The sequence below is a fragment of the Pangasianodon hypophthalmus genome, chromosome 1 (assembly GCF_027358585.1).
Source record: "Pangasianodon hypophthalmus isolate fPanHyp1 chromosome 1, fPanHyp1.pri, whole genome shotgun sequence".
Lineage (NCBI taxonomy): Eukaryota > Metazoa > Chordata > Actinopteri > Siluriformes > Pangasiidae > Pangasianodon > Pangasianodon hypophthalmus.
The window spans coordinates 1657673-1673932 of record NC_069710.1 but is presented as its reverse complement, the minus strand read 5'-3'; the positions used below and the strand labels follow the sequence as shown (position 1 = coordinate 1673932).

General features: G+C 38.4%; 2 protein-coding genes across 4 annotated transcripts; both read left to right on the top strand.

The window, feature by feature from the left end:
• Positions 1 to 966: 966 nt before the first annotated feature.
• Positions 967 to 5153, top strand: pigv (phosphatidylinositol glycan anchor biosynthesis, class V). The gene is made up of 3 exons (XM_026913692.3): positions 967 to 1155; positions 2310 to 3455; positions 3814 to 5153. The coding sequence occupies exons 1-3, from the start codon at positions 1066 to 1068 to the stop codon at positions 4108 to 4110; spliced, it is 1533 nt and encodes a 510-aa protein (XP_026769493.1). The 5' UTR covers positions 967 to 1065; the 3' UTR covers positions 4111 to 5153.
• A 928-nt stretch (positions 5154 to 6081) lies between these two features.
• On the top strand, positions 6082 to 16260 carry zdhhc18a (zinc finger DHHC-type palmitoyltransferase 18a). 3 transcript variants are annotated; one of them, XM_053235063.1, is made up of 10 exons: positions 6082 to 6836; positions 6867 to 7370; positions 8980 to 9140; positions 9245 to 9394; positions 9593 to 9730; positions 10742 to 10793; positions 11121 to 11223; positions 11376 to 11488; positions 11631 to 11733; positions 13522 to 16260. In XM_053235063.1, exons 2-10 carry the CDS (start codon positions 7129 to 7131, stop codon positions 13858 to 13860), a joined length of 1401 nt encoding a protein of 466 aa, XP_053091038.1. In that variant the 5' UTR covers positions 6082 to 6836; positions 6867 to 7128; the 3' UTR covers positions 13861 to 16260. The 3 variants fall into 3 exon arrangements, with proteins under 3 accessions (XP_053091038.1, XP_026769495.1, XP_053091035.1); XM_026913694.3 differs by adding an exon at positions 12665 to 12731 and having other exon boundaries at positions 6082 to 7370; positions 13522 to 13660; XM_053235060.1 differs by having other exon boundaries at positions 6082 to 7370.

The following is a 16260-nucleotide window of genomic DNA, read 5'->3' as shown; positions in this document are numbered from 1 at the left end:
GGTAGAAGAGCAACAAACCATAAACTACAAAGACAATAAAAATAAAAATATATATACAATAGTTTTACAAATTAAATAAAATTGCAAAGTGTATGAATCCTTCCTTATATTCCATATGAGAGGTAATATACTACTGGTAGCAATAGTTACACACACAGTAAAGCTGAAACACTTTCTTGCTCTCTCTAGCTGAATTCCTCTCATGAAGAATGACGTCACTTCCTCAAAATCACAAGACTTAAAAAAAAAAAAAGTAAAGTATTCCAGTAAAGTAACACAGTTGAGGACGAATATAGGGCCATACCTAATTTTAATAATGTTTTATATTGAGTAATGAGCAAATATAATGTGTTCTGTCTATTATGAAAGAATCAGGACAAGTATGTTTACACAATAACTACTTTTGCATTATTTATAGATTTTTTTTCCTGATAAAATTTGCAACTTGAGAAAAAAACATTGATTTTATGTATTTAAAAATGGCTCTCAGCTCATAAAACTGTACTTTATTGCAGTATATAGTAGAGAATGTCTAACAGATTTTAAAATGAGCTATTTATTCAGAAATTGTATTTTATATTAGTGATATAATGTTCAGTAATTCAATCCTTTTTGCTCACAGTGTCGTACTGTAGTTAATTAAAGTAACTAAAAAGCCATTCACAATATATACACCTTTAACATGTGCATTATTATAGTACAGAGAATAAACTCAAAACATAAGAAATGAGATCATGAAGATCTGCAGACCAGAAGCGCAGTCCCTGCTATTACCGTAATTATAGTAATAAGCGCACACACTTTTTTTATTGCTGGCTTGACCGTGTATTTTCAAACTGCAGCTGGCTTGATCTCAGTTAATCATCGCTGTTTAGTTCATTCCTGGATCTAGAAGTGTTATTTATTTATATAAATTTATTTATTTTTATTTTATTTACTCCCGAAGTTGAAAGTATAGCGCTTTTACTTTGAAGGCGTGGTTTTCCTAATGCACCGGAAGTACAACCAACCCCTGTACTTGGTGTGAAGTATGAGCTACTGAATGCTGAACAGGATTTGTGCACTATGCTGATTTCAGGCATTCATGCGAAAAAAGATGTGCAGATAATTGTGCGGTTTGCTGCTTTTACGCGAGTGTTGGCGCTTATATTACAGGTAGGACGATATCACCATCACATTTACCTGCTGCACTGAAGCTGGTGGAGGTTCCTGGGAAAGGTGTTGGAGGTGGAGTGTGATGGAGAGATGTCCAGTGAAAATACTATTCCTAATTTGTTTAAAAAACTTCCTAAACCAAAATAAATAAATACATCCACTGATGCTGAGTTGTTTTGTAGCATTAAAACAGCTTGACATGGCTTCATGGAGCAAAACACCAACCAAGAAAAGCAAATAAACTCATTATAAGGAAAAGACTTGTGTGTGTGTGTGTGTGTGTGTGTGTGTGTGTGTGTGTACTGTGCAAAAGTCTTAGGCACCTTTTTTTTAGTACAAACTTTGTTATAGATGTTTATTTTCTGACTTCTACATTATTGATTCAGTACAAAAACATTTTAGATTCCAAACATTAGTTTTCCAGCACAAAATGAAATGTTACAGAAAAATGTTTTATGTCAGTAAAGAAAGCAGCAGATTCCATAAGAGACACTTTTCAGATAAAAACATAATGAAGGCTGCTGGGTTTCGCTGCAGAAATAAGAAGCGAGTCGACAGTCAAAGTCTCCAGAAGAACTGTGGCTGCTTCTGCAAGATGCTCAGTAACACTTCCAGCTCATTTCCTTATAAAACTGCACACACTGCACCTCAGATACTGCTTTATTTATTTATTTAAAGTGAAGAATCGTCACACCAAATACTGACTTTGTTTCATTTATTACTGTTTACTGCTCTTTATAGGATTTTTTTTAATGTAGAAACATTTAATTTCATTATTTTTGAAGGTGTCTTTGCTCTACAGCATTTCTTTGCATGTGCCTGAGACTTTTGCTCAGTCCTGTACATATAATTTATACTGAGTTGTTTTTATATTTATATATTTTATATATTTTATATTTATACTTGTTTTGGTGCATTAAAGCCACCTTAAGTACTTTAGGATGTCCTTTAGGATTTTAATACCTACAATATGTGTTTACTGATAAATAATTTTAAAAAATCCTGTAGATTTTAGACAGTGTTTTTGGTGTAAAATCAGCATGATATGGCGTTTGTCAACAGAAAGCACCTCATTTACTGTACTTGTACTTGCTGTGTTCAGAGGTGTATATAAATAAGAAAACATTCATATTCTTCCTCTTCCTCTCATACAGGCTGTGTTAAATGCCCTAATCCCTGATCATGAAGCGGATGCCTTCAGTCCTCCCCGGGCAGAGGAACCACTCATCTTGGACCACACCGTCGAGATGCTCTTTAGTGGTTTAGGCCGCTGGGATGCTGAACATTTTCTCTTCATAGCAGAGCATGGCTACTTGTATGAGCACAACTTTGCTTTCTTCCCACTCTTTCCGCTGGTCCTGCGTTCGGCAGCGACCTTCCTGCTGTGGCCTCTGAGTCCCTTTCTCACAGTACGTGGACGTTTACTCGTGATGGTGGCCATAGCTAATAGCACACTCTTTGTGATGAGTGCAGTGGCACTTTACGGACTAAGCCGCCTGGTTTTACAGGATCGAAAGCTTGCCCTGATCTCAAGCCTTATCTACTGCCTCACACCGGCCAATGTTTTTATGTTAGCAGGCTATTCAGAAAGTCTATTTGCACTTCTCACCTTTAGTGGGCTCTGCTTACTGGAGAGGGGGTTTACAACTGGAGCATGTTTCCTTCTAGGTCTTGGCACTGCAGCACGCGCGAATGGCCTTGTGAATGCTGGCTTTCTGTTATACCTGCCCCTGCAGCGGAGTCTCACTCAGGTGTTTAACAAAGGATCCGCATGGCACTACAGCTGGGCAGCCCTGAGGTTTTTGCTTACATCACCACTTTACGTTGCAGTCATTGTGCTACCATTTTGCCTCTTCCAGTTCTATGGCTACTACACATTCTGTCTGCCGTCTCTGACCGAGGAGCAGATTTCTCCTGCTTTCCTCAACCTGGCCAGGGAGAAAGGATACAGAGTTCCTGATGCAGCAGCACCCGCACCAAGCTGGTGCATGAAACCTGTTCCAGTGCTCTACTCCTACATTCAGGATGTGTACTGGGATGTTGGTTTCCTCCGATATTTCCAGTTAAAGCAGATACCCAACTTCCTCTTGGCACTTCCAGCTGCCACACTGAGTGCTCTGGCATTATACATGTACATAGTGGCTAATCCATGTTTTTGTTTGCATCTTGGGCTGGGGGAAATTGGAAAGACGAAGAAAGAAGGAAAACCACCAACTGGCCTCTACTGCCCAAAGGTGTTTGTGTACATCGTTCACTGCTCTGTGTTGCTAACATTTGGTGTATTCTTCATGCATGTCCAGGTAAGTTTCACCTAAATCGACAGATAGAGGAGGGATTGGTGTATATATAGCTTAAAAATGCTATCTTGTATAATGCTAGTGTTATCACTGTGAGGAAACCCATGAAATGTACTGGTTTTGAGTATGAAACGTCCTTATTTTATTTTATGGCAAATGCTAAATATGTCTAGTGTCATAATCTTCATCATTAATTCATTATTACTGGCCAAAAATTATATCTGTATCATGATGTTTTAAAGTATCAGTTTAATATTGTGATGTTTGTTTTATACCATCTACTACCATCCATGTGGTAAAAACATAAGCATAATGCAGTACGCTTTTGCACCATAACATTGCGTTTAAATGTCTCCACTAGGTGCTTACCCGGTTTCTAGCCTCGTCTACGCCTGTCATCTATTGGATTAGTGGTCACCTTCTTCTTTCCTGTGAACCCTTATTAAAAGAAGATAAAAAATTGGCTTATGGTCATGGACAGAACACCTTGGAACAAAACATTTATAATTTTTCCTTAACGTGCATTAACAACCCTATCACTCAGCTCCTGATGCGCTGGAGGACTTGCTCCTTTCCCACCCACTGCATTCTGGGATACTTCATCTCATACTGGCTGTTAGGTTTGGCTCTGCACTGCAACTTCCTACCCTGGACTTGACAGGAAGGTTATGGCTGGACTCTTTGTTTTGTTGTGAGTCACATTTGTGCATCTGCAGTATCTTACCTTCTATTTGTAGATTTTCATGAAGGTCTGCTTAACAAACCTATTTTAAAATGTTGGTCATCATATAAAATGTCAGCTTTCTGTCATACTGGGGAACAATGACTGCTTTGGCTATTTTTCAATAAACTTACGTGTTCTTTATCTTATCCTTTGTTTTGATTATAAATGTGTTCTCAGAAAGCTTGGGTACGATACAAAAGTTGCAGAATGATTTTTCTCAAATGGATTCAGTAGACAGATACGTCACACTGCCCGACAAACACACTGTTGAACACCTAGACAGTCAACATGTCAAAGAGCTTAATCATGTAGAAACAAGCTAAATATATAGCAGACGTTCGCAAATAGTCAGATAAATAATTTAATGATAGTGCAGTTAATTGCATGTGGGTGTGCATGGCTAATGTCAAGACACAACCCTCCTATCCCAATGTCAGAGTTACAGTAGGCTTACAACGTGAAGTAGTAGTGAAGAAAACCAGTCATTGTACTTCAGTGGAGTTTTATGTGTTTTATGACAAAAGAAATAGTCAGTGATGTACGTGTTCATGTAATCTTCAGCATATTACATTTATTAGCAATAATAATGTTATTCTGTAGCCTGGATAAGAGAATTTGCCAGCTGGTCAGTTGTGACCTTGTGGCACCATCTGGTATTGTTGAAAAGTTAAGACTTTGGAAAGCCACTTATTACTCTGCAGTATAGACCATATGTACAGACAGGTCACAAATTAAATTCATGTCCGTGTGGATTTTCTCCAGTTTCCTCCTTCCTCCCAAAACCCATGCCACAGGTGAACTGGCTATGCTAAATTGCCCTTGGTTTGAATAAGTGTGTGAATGTGTGTGTGCATGGTGTAGTGTGATGGACAAGCGTACCATCCAGGATGTATTCCCACCTCATTCCCAGTGTTCCAGGGATTTCTCCGGATCCACCGTGAGCCTGAGTGGGATCAAGTGGTTACTGAAGATGAATAAATAAAGATCCTACTATGTTCTGTGGCATGTGTACAAATCCTGAACAGGCACAAGACACTGATTTTGGATCAAGATATCAAGATCTGAGTAACTTTGAAAGAATGTTCATTATTGTTGCACGGATGGCAGGACATTCAGTCACAAATAGTGCTCAACTGGCCAATGTTTCAGAAACAACAATGACTAAAATGTCATCTAAAAGACATCTTTAGATCTATGTGCTGGCCCAACAGCTTACTAAGACACTTTGTCCTCTTTCAGGTAGTTTCAAGATCTTTATTGTCCTATGTACAATAATATTTTGTTTGTTTTTCTTTTCTCACAAGAAAGACGGTTTAGAAGGGCAACAAACAATAAATGATACACAAAGACAATAAAAATACAAAAAATATACAATAAGGAAATTGGGAACCAGTCTGCAGTACACATCTGTTTCTGGAAGCAGATTTTTATGTGCACATGAACTTCATCTTTCATTTGGTAAACAATCATTTTATTAGCTAGACCTGAGTTGTGGCGCCATCTGATGGTAATAAACTGACCTTTTTAAAAACTGCACATTACTCAAGCTTCAAGCTTCAAGCATGTTGGCATCTTGGCCTGTTTTTGGAATAAACACAAGTTATCTCATTTCAATTACAGAAATATAGAAGAAATTATATGTATTTTGAGACGTGGTTTGAGAATGAATACAAATAAAAGTGAGTAATTACTTCTGGGCCAATGCAAAGTAATTAAACATGAAACAATATGTGCAAGGTCAAATGTAATGCCAAATAAACCTTATTTCTAAAATAGTCTCTAGTCTGCATGCTGTTAGTTTTATTCCGTCAGGTTTTGAATTGAAAGTGGTTTGACTTTGTGGCGGCGCACAGTTGTGACGAAGATCCCGGAGCCATCACCTCATTGGTCAGAAACGTGGGGGCGGGTTTTATTTTTGGGCTCCTGGCCAATCAGATGCGTCGTTCAGGAAGTTAACCAAGCTTGTGTCAAAAACAAGGATTTGTTTTACAATCAATTTAAAGCGTATCAGTGTATTTACAGTCGGTGTGTTTCCATCTGTACTGCAGCGGCTCTTTATCGGATCCTGAAATGTTTTCACCGTCTCCTGGCAGCGTCTGAATGAGCTCGGCTGCTCTTAGACTTAGCTTAGATTAGCTTAGCTTAGCTTAGCCTAGCATGGCTATGTGTTCAGCTAGTTATCTGGTTTGCTAGCTGGAGGCTTTCTGGTTTTGTTTTAACAATAAACGCAGCATGTGTTTAACTGGAACAGGCAATGTGAGGTGTCAGAAGTTAATCAGCATGACCTACTATAGCTATAGCATTAAATACCGCCATACAGATGTGTAGCATAGTATTAATATAGTAGCTAATCGGCTAGACAGTCTTAGTATTGTTTACTAGTATTGTTGTTTACATTGTTTACTGATGCACTTCAGTCTGTCCTTTGTTGAATAATATCACAGTGTGCCGTGTCACTCGGTTAGTTAAAGGAAATTCTGTATAAGTGACGAATATTATTTGAATTTCATTAAACACCAGGGAGGATTTGCTACATTGTCAGCTGTACCTGTCGGTAACGGTGAGGACAGGTGACTACAGTTGAGGACAAGTGAGGACAGGTGACTACAGTTGAGGACAGGTGAGGACAGATGAGTCCAAGTGAGGACAGGTGAGTCCAAGTGAGGACAGGTGAGTCCAGGTGAGGACAGGTGAGTCCAAGTGAGGACAGGTGAGTCCAGGTGAGGACAGGTGAGTCCAAGTGAGGACAGGTGTGCGGTATGTTCACTACAGGTGAACCCAGGGTTCAGGGTGTTCTGGAGAATCTGATTAGTGAGTCTCTGCTGTATTTTTGCCAGCTGTGGGATTGTACCCGAGCTCTGCTGCTTCATTAACCTGTATTCATAGACAAATTAACTATTCTGGTTGTGAAAATTGTTACCTGTACGTCCTGTGAATTCATAATCGCTTACAATGAAAAACTGTGAATACCAACAAATCGATCCCAGAGCACTCGGGACCCCGGCGTCCACACCGGCGTCCACGCTGCCACATCCGAGAAAAGAGCTTCCTCACCCGAGGAGAAAGTGGGAAGTGTTTCCTGGGAAAAACCGCTTTTACTGTAATGGACGCATCATCGTGGCACGGCAGTGCGGCGTCCTGCCTCTGACCCTCAGCCTGATCGTCCTCACCACCACCTTATTCTTTACATTCGAGTGAGTAATGAAGTGCTTTGGGTATTCACATTTATTTCACTATTTACTGCTATATGTATCAGTACTCCTGATGTCCTGCTTCATCTTTAATGCCGGTTTGAAATAAAAGATTGCAATTTTGTGTCGATGTTTAACTATAAGAAAACGGAGCCCTATTCAACTGCACACATTTACCCGGATTATCCGATATTTAAATTTAAATCCCTGTACGTTATTTACTATTAATAATTAAAAATATATAAAGTACTCTGTAAAAGTCTTAGGCACCCTATTTATAGGGTACAAACTTTGTTATAGATGTTTATTTTCTGACGTCTACATTATTGATTCAATACAAAAACCATTTTAGATTCCAAACATTAGTTTTCCAGCACAAAATGAAATGTTCCAGAAAAATGTTTGTATGTCAGTAAAGAAAGCAGCAGATTCCATAAGAGACACTTTTCAGATAAAAACGTAGTGAAGGCTGCTGGGTTTCGCTGCAGAAATAAGAAGCGAGTCGACAGTCAAAGTCTCCAGAAGAACTGTCCCCTCCAAAAGTATTGGAACGGCATGGTCAGTTCTCTTGTTTTTGCTATACACTGAAGACATTTGGGTTTGAGATCAAAAGATGAATATGAGATGATAGATCAGAATTTTAGCTTTCATTTCCTGATATTTACAGTAGATATGTTAAACAACTTAGAACATGGCACTCGATTTTTTGGTGAGCAAAAGTATAGGAACAGATAGTTTTAAAGTAAATAACACTTAATATTTGGTTGCATATTCCTTGCTTGCAATAACTGCATCAAGCCGCTGACCCACTGACATCACTGAACAGTTGCATTCTTCTTTTGTGATGCTTTTCCAGGCTTGAATCACAGCTTCTTTCAGATGCTGTTTGTTTTGGGGGAGTTTCAGTCTCCTCTTCAGAAGGTGAAATGCTGCTCAGTTGGGTTAAGGTCAGAGGCCAGTCTAAAACCTTCCACTTTTTTCCCTGATGAAGTCCTTTGTTGTGTTGCAGTGTGTTTTGGGTCATTATCTTGCGGCATGATGAAGTTACTCCCATTTAGATTGGATGCATTTCTCTGTAAATTGGCAGACAGAATGTTTCTGTAGCTTCTGAATTCATTCTGCTGCCACCCTCATGAGTTCCATCATCAATTAGTGCCAGAAGCAGTCATGCAAGCCCAAGCCATGCAAAGTTATTTAACATATCTAGTTGTAAATATCAGGAAATGAAAGCTAAAATTCTGATCTATCATCTCATATTCATCTTTTGATCTCAAACCCAGATCTCTTCAGTGTATAGCAAAAACAAAAGAATTGGCCTTGCCGTTCCAATACTTTTGGAGGGGACTGTATATGATTCACAAATGCTGTAAAAACGTTTGCATGATGTGTGATTTGTTTATTTCGTTAATTCATTGTTGTTATTTCAAGGTAACTTAGTAGCTTATCATAGACAACTTCAGAACAACCATCAAAAAAGCAAGCAAAGCCTGGGAAAGAACCTGCTTTGCCATGATGCTGTGGTGGTTAATATTTCCAGCAGTTTGTTCAGCAACCTTTCATTTATATTAAGTTAAGTTAAGCAATCACAGTTTTGCCATTTCTTTCCCTACAGTTGCCCTTTTCTGGTGGCTCACCTCACCGTCTGCATCCCAGTGATTGCTGGAGTGCTTTTTCTCTTTGTGATCGTCACCCTTCTTCGCACCAGTTTTACAGACCCCGGGATCTTACCCAGGGCTTTACCAGAGGAGGCTGCTGACATTGAGCGCCAAATAGGTAAAAAAACAGTTGTGTACGAGTTTTAGATGTAAAATAGGTTGATTATAGGCTTTTTATTCTCTGTTCTATGTGTTCCTATAATATGCTGTTTGTATTCTTAGATAATTGTGGATCAGCTACATATCGACCCCCACCTCGGACTAAAGAGATCCTTATAAACGGTCAGCTGGTCAAACTGAAGTACTGTTTCACCTGCAAGATGTTCCGTCCACCTCGTACTTCACACTGTAGTCTGTGTGACAACTGTGTAGGTGAGGCTCTTATTTTAAGTCTGTAGTTTTATTAGTGCTGATAGAAAAACATGGACGATTTTTTACTATGAACTTTAAATGAACCGTTTAATAAATGCGTAGTAAAACAAACAGAACAATTACCCAGTATTTTATGTATATGCTGTTTGTCTGGTGTTAATTGAAGTGCAATGATTTGTGCATGTGTTCCCCAAACAGAGCGCTTTGACCACCACTGCCCGTGGGTGGGGAATTGTGTCGGAAAGCGCAACTACCGCTTTTTCTATACTTTCATCGTTTCATTGTCCTTTCTTACTTCCTTCATCTTTGGCTGTGTGATCACACACCTCACTTTACGTAAGTCAAATACCGTGTATCATGAGACGATCTCAACAAATACCATTCAAGAATTTTTGTTTGTACTACAGTATTGGGATATTTACAGATATTACTGTTGTTATATTTGAATGTTTTTGGAATAATCTAATGCAGTTGTCACTCTCAGTCTGTCAAGTAATAATAAAAAGCTGGTTAAAAAAAGAAATAGCATGTGTAGTAAAAATTGAAGAGGCGTCGAAGATCTTGATGAAGAAAAGGTTTATTTACAGCACAGCAGTAACAAAGTACATAAAAAAAAAACACATTGGATCCAGCGGAGTCGGAATGAACGCTGATCATCCTAATCTTCCCGCTTACAATGTAAATGAGGTTTCATCGTAGTGTAAATTAAAAACACCACCCAAGATGATACGTCTGTCTTTCTGACCAGCAATCAGGATTGAATACTCTTTGTTCAAGTGATGGTTCTGGATGTCGCACTGCCGTTCCCATGCTACACTTGGTTCAATTCGTGTCGTTCAGATTGATATCAACACGTTGTTGATATCAAAATACACTGTCTCTATGTTAATTAAGCTGTTTTGGGAATGAGCTTTATTCTCTCACCTACGTCAGAGTGGAAGCCACATTTCTTACCCATGTTAAGCAATAGAGCTCATGCTATAAATCATTTTTATTTTAAACCTCAGCAGTAGTTGTTGAACAAATATTCCTATCTCTCAATATTCCACACCTCTAAACCTGCCCTAACATCAGAGTACCAGCAGGTGGTAGTTTTCTGTCCTTCAGCTTGTCCTCCTACCGCCAGATATGAATAGGCAAATGCTTACATACGTGAGGTACAAAGGCATTTGGGAGCATGTGTTGATGAGAGCAGTATCTATTCATAAAACATGACACATGCAAATGTTACTACAGTAGCTGCTTTTTATGTTTTTGGTAATATTTACAATAAACAAACTGCAACTCTAATTAAACTGTCTTCAGTGTGAATAGTGCTTGACTCTGAATAAATTTCGTTATCTACAGGATCACAAGGTGGGAAAGGCTTTGTACAAGCCTTACAGGAGAGTCCAGCCAGATATCCTTTCTGTCTCAATGCCTCGTTTAGGGACATGTGTGATTCACGTGTCCCCAGGACCACAGCCTGCTGCTGCTGCTTCTTCTTCTGATCATAATCCCATTTATCCCTAATTGGTTCTGTCATTTCTCTGGGCTGTACAGTTAATAAATAAATAGCTTCCTCCTGATGCAGTACTACCACTAACCAGGCATCGTAGCGTACCTGTTTACATGGTTAATGTTTGCGCTGTATTATAATTTCTGCTTAGATAATCAGGGATGCAAGAGTAATTTGTGTAGGGAGTGAATGTCCTGTTACAGTTCTAAACCTTAACGGCTCTGGTAATGTTGTGGAACTGGTTGTTTGTTTTTTCTCCATCTGGTCTATCCTGGGTCTGTCTGGCTTCCATACCTACTTGGTGGCTTCCAACCTCACAACTAATGAAGATGTAAGTGTTGTCAAAAATCCAATGCTGTAATAGTTGGTAAAAAAAAAAAAAAAGTCCAGTACTTTCTACTGGACTGTTTATGAAGTAAGAAGCATGCAGTCTAACAGATTTCTCTGTTATGCAACTATTTTTATTCTGACAATCCTTCACAGATTAAGGGCTCTTGGTCAAGTAAAAGAGGAGTAGAAGAATCTGGGAACCCTTACAGCTATAACAGCATCTTCACTAACTGTTGTGTGGTGCTGTGTGGTCCAATGCCTCCCAGGTCAGAGTCTCAAAACACATAATGTACCAGATGTTACGTTATTGCCATCACAAGCCACCAATATTTTCCCGTTAGAGTACAATTCATATCGTTTATGTCTGTCATATGCTAATATAACAGTGTGTGTGATGCCGTGTTTCAGTTTGATTGACAGAAGAGGGTTTTTACCTCCAGATGTCATCCCTCAACCAGTCACCTCTGAAACTGAGCTCCATCCTTTCATGACAAAGAACGACACCAACATGGTAAGAGTGTCATCTAGTGGCAGTACGTTAGACTCAAGTCATCTCCTTGCACGTGAAACGGCTTCTTCCTAATAACAAGTGTTGGGTACATTGCAAATCACGTGACTAAAGAGGTAATCAGTAATGTTTTTGGATTATCTAGTACAGGTTTAGAAAAAAAAAAAAGAATATATTGGGTATTATTAACTGAAAAGGCAACACTTAAGTCCTTTTTTTAAATTTTTTTTCTTTTACATGCATTAGAATAATTGCACCGAAATCTCAACTCTTTAACAGTTCACAGTATAATAATAAATCAAGGGTCACAAGGACACACCTATCATATATGGTGCTTGTCAGAACCTAAGAAAAAAAAAAAAAATCTTATAGTTACACGTCTTCTTTCAGGAAACGATTATGCTGTGACTCACATCGGACGTTATGTGTAATCAAGTAACTGTACTTGTGATTTAGTAGCAGCTTATCATAAGCAACTTAAGAACAGCTGTCCACTAACCTTTAAGGATTTTTTTCCCCCACAAAACTGAATTTAATGTAATTGTGGATGCTGTATATGTGATATGTCCATTGCTAATGTTTTGGCTCATGTGACTGACACTGTTCAGTAAATTTAACTTCCTTTTGTGCAAAGTAAATGACTTTTACATCCTTCAGGACAGTTATGTCCTCTTTAATTTTAGATTTTATCTATAAAGTCCAGTTCAGTTTAAGACTTCTGTGTTGTGGTTTCCATTTAATATCTTTTCAACTCCTCCAAATTACATGTCTGTTCTGTTGTTTCAAAATAGGTACTTTTTTTTTTTTTTTTTTTGGAGCTCTTGTACTACTTGTACAATTACCACAGTACCAAAAAATGTGCCTTTCAGTTTTGGGACATCCTGATTAGATTTTATGCCCTGCAATTTGTAATGTAATGAGCTGATTTCAACAGGAAGGGAACTGTCAGGAATTTGCTGTCTCATGCACTGCCTGATGGCTGGCAGATCTGAGTTTGGCTGGTAAGATTGTGTTATGAGCATTTCTGCATGCAACTGTCACCATCATCTTCCTTCATGACCTAACCATCATTTCCTAAGTTTGAAACTCATTACAGCATCCGCTCCCTTCTCTTCATGTGTAGCTGTCTGTGCACTAACTCTGAATCTCCATCCTTAACTTGTAAAAAAAAACGTATATATTTCGTGCTGCTTCTGTCAAAATTGTATGTGTTCAATGCAGTGACTTTTCAGGAACTAAATGTATTTCACATTGCTTACGCCTACATAAAAATGAAATTGCAAGTAGGATCATCCAATAGGGACCGGCTTGTTTTCGTCTGTTCTGTCTCTGCACTGCTACCCGTGCTTTTTTCTTCATCTGATACTCTCACAGGCACACCCAGTTTCATAATACTTTTTTCCCCCAAGTACTTGCATTCTGTAACTTTGCTCAGTGTTCTCTCTTTTTCTATTGGCAGGGCCACTTGGGTTTCACAGTTTGAAGCTCACTTTCATACACTTGTATTTCTTTCCTTCATGCCCTCGTATGTTGGTTGCGTCTGCTGATGTAAACTAGGTCATCTTTTCATCCCTTAGTGACCCTAGGGAAACTGTTCGCTCTGCAAAGATGCACTCTTTCGTTCTGTGCTCAAGAATGAAACTAATCTGCTATAATGCCTCATCCTGACCATGATGTCTTTTCCAGTTTTTTAGTGCATGTTTTATTGTTGAACAAAATAAAAAAAGAAGACAAATCTGTTTTCACTTTTTTCTCCCTCCCTCTTCCACCTTTCTTTGCTGTGCAATGCAGTGCACACAGGGTGCCAAGGAGCTTTTGGAGTCAGTTTCTCACTCCTCAGTGGTCAAGAGCAGCTGCAGCTCAGCCACACCCAAGACCACTCCAGTGACCCAGGAGAATCTGCTAACTACAGTCTCAAGCACTCTCAAGTCTCCATCTGGTAGGACTTCTACCAGCTGCTTTGGAAAACAGAAACACCATCTGACGGACAAGACTTGCCCTCAGCAAATGAGCAAAAAGGCCACACTGGATGCTCAGGCACTTAGCTTCCATCTTTCACTCTATTCTGTTAGCCATAGTTCTCTCATTCTCAGTGATGCTTCTGACATGGGCTTTCTCCCGCTCACCTGAGTACAGAAGCACCAGCCCCAGCAGACAAGACATAGCACCTAACCCTCATTTATTCATTTCACTCAGAATAGGGTTAACAGATGGCAATTCACTCAGGTCGTCCTCAGGTCTCTAAACAGTGAAAAATGCCCTTTGGACCTAAGATTTAATGAGCAAATTTGTAAACAGAAGATTGATTTAGGATTAATTATGGTTCTCTGTTTCATCTGCAGAGTGGGAATAATAGGAAGCACAATACACATTTGACAAGAAAGGGTCATTTCCTGTTCTCTCCACACTGCGCACAGCTGTGTTTGGTGTTGCACTAAGCCTTGAGCCATACTTAAGATTTACCCATTGACTTGTATTCATAGCAGTAACTTTTGTTTAAAGATCAGAGTTGTGTAAGGAAAAAGTCTCCTGACATGTGCAGCCCAAAGAGGCCTCAAATATGTAACCGTTATGAGCTATGAAATACAGAAAGGGATACATAATCAAGTTTAATTTGTAAATGATTACTTCATGAGTGAATGAGTGTAAAAGTATGTATCATGAGAGTGGAAAAGACTACTTATTTGTGTGTTGATGGTAATTTGTTGGTCAGTTATTTAAGCTCTGGAATGAAATGACTAGGAAGTGGTCTTCAAACCTTCAAAACATCAGCACTGGAGTAGTTCCACAAATGGATGGGAGCTCCTTCAATATTAGCATCAGTAAGAGAAAGTGGAATGGGATGAGACCTTTATTTAGAAGGATATATTAATGAAGCAAAACTTTGCAGCATGGTGGTTGGGCTAAAGCAGCAGGCTGAGGAAGCGACATTCACTTTGCAAACAGTGTTCTTGGTCTTAATATCTTTAAAAAAAAAAAAATCTAAGTCAGGAGTGAACTATTTTTGTTTTGTGCTGCACAGTACAACGTATTGATTGTACACAGATGTAGTGAAACTGTCCTAGAAAATGTAGACTTCATTTAAAAGCAAAGTGAAAGTTAAATTATACTAGCAGTGTGTGTGTTTGGTAATGTTTTACCGTACTGTTCATTCTACGTGTAAACAAAATATTCATTAAATATTTAGGTATGTATACTCTGAAGACATGCAGACAAGTTTGAGCACCATTGGCTAAAGATTTTTTTTTTTCTTGGTTGACAAAATTTGTATATTTTTGTTAGTATGACTAATATCGGTTAAAAAGTAATGTTGGTTCATAGACTTTTTGCTATACTTAAACCGGAAGTATTACATTCAGGGATAGGTTAGAAAGAAGAATGGAAATAAAATGTTGAATTAACGAGAGGCAGGCAAATAATGTATAATGTTAGGCATCAGAAATGAGCTGAGATAAGTGTTATCTTTAAAACAGTTAAAGAATCTTTGTTGGAATTCACCGTATAATGAGGGAATAACTGCAGGAGAGACTGACAGCAATGAACAGAAGAAGACAGCTGTGTGGTTTGAATGCGTTCAGATGTGAAACCTGTCCAAATGTGAGTTGTCCTGTGAGCTTGTTGACATCAAACAACAAACCATTACTGTAAGTTTTGAGAAGCTAACACTTGACTGACATTGGGACTGTGGGAATGTGTGTTCTATTGTATTTTTTTAGGCTAGTCTCTTATTATTATTATTATTATTATTATTATTATTATTATTATTATTCTTATTCTTTAATACCATGTCAGTTGAGAAGTAATTACACAAGTGTGCATAGCCAATACTGTAAAAGTGATTGTTCCATTACTATATACAGTACTGTGCAAAAGTCTTAGGCACATGCAAAGAAATGCTGTTAAGTAAAGAGGCCTTCAAAAATAAAGAAATGAAACATTTCTATATAAAAAAATACTATAAAGGGCAGTAAACAGTAATAAAGTAAACAAAGTTCATATTTGTTGTGACAACACTTTGCTTTAAAAAAAAAAAAATCAGTATCAGATACAGTTTGTGCAGTTTTATAAAGAATTTGATGTTCAGTCATCACTTGTGACACTCTTTGATCTGGTTTGTCAACACTAGATGGCACATTTATCCTTCACTTTAAACAAATGCCCTGATTGTTCTGTCTTGTCCAGAGTAGCGTGTCCAAATCTCAGGCCTAACGTCTCATGTCCTGCACTGCTGAGTGATTTCCATGCTCCAGTGAACATAATTCATCTCATTAAGACTTTGGTGAAGTGATGAGTGAAAGAGCAACAAAAACAAGCTGTACCTTTTTTTTTTAATGACTCTAGTGTGTACTTGATAAATATCTTCTCTGTAAAGTCTTCTACTCGAGCCTAACAAACAGACCATGCTGGTTCTTTCCCCGGTTCCAGTCTGACTTTCAGTAGAGGAATGTCTAAATGGTATTTATTCCACATTCTATCTTTTGTCTGTGTCTGCTTTTCTACTTTTTAATAAAAACCAATGTAGCAAACAAA

Coding starts and splice junctions, on each gene's coding strand:
- pigv (XM_026913692.3), top strand. CDS start 1,066: ATGCTGATTTCAGGCATTCATGCGAAAAAAGATGTGCAGATAATTGTG. Junction 1,156..2,309: donor TGTTGGCGCTTATATTACAG/GTAGGACGATAT, acceptor CCTCTCATACAG/GCTGTGTTAAATGCCCTAAT. Junction 3,456..3,813: donor TATTCTTCATGCATGTCCAG/GTAAGTTTCACC, acceptor TGTCTCCACTAG/GTGCTTACCCGGTTTCTAGC.
- zdhhc18a (XM_053235063.1), top strand. CDS start 7,129: ATGAAAAACTGTGAATACCAACAAATCGATCCCAGAGCACTCGGGACC. Junction 9,141..9,244: donor TGACATTGAGCGCCAAATAG/GTAAAAAAACAG, acceptor TTGTATTCTTAG/ATAATTGTGGATCAGCTACA. Junction 11,489..11,630: donor TGTGGTCCAATGCCTCCCAG/GTCAGAGTCTCA, acceptor GCCGTGTTTCAG/TTTGATTGACAGAAGAGGGT.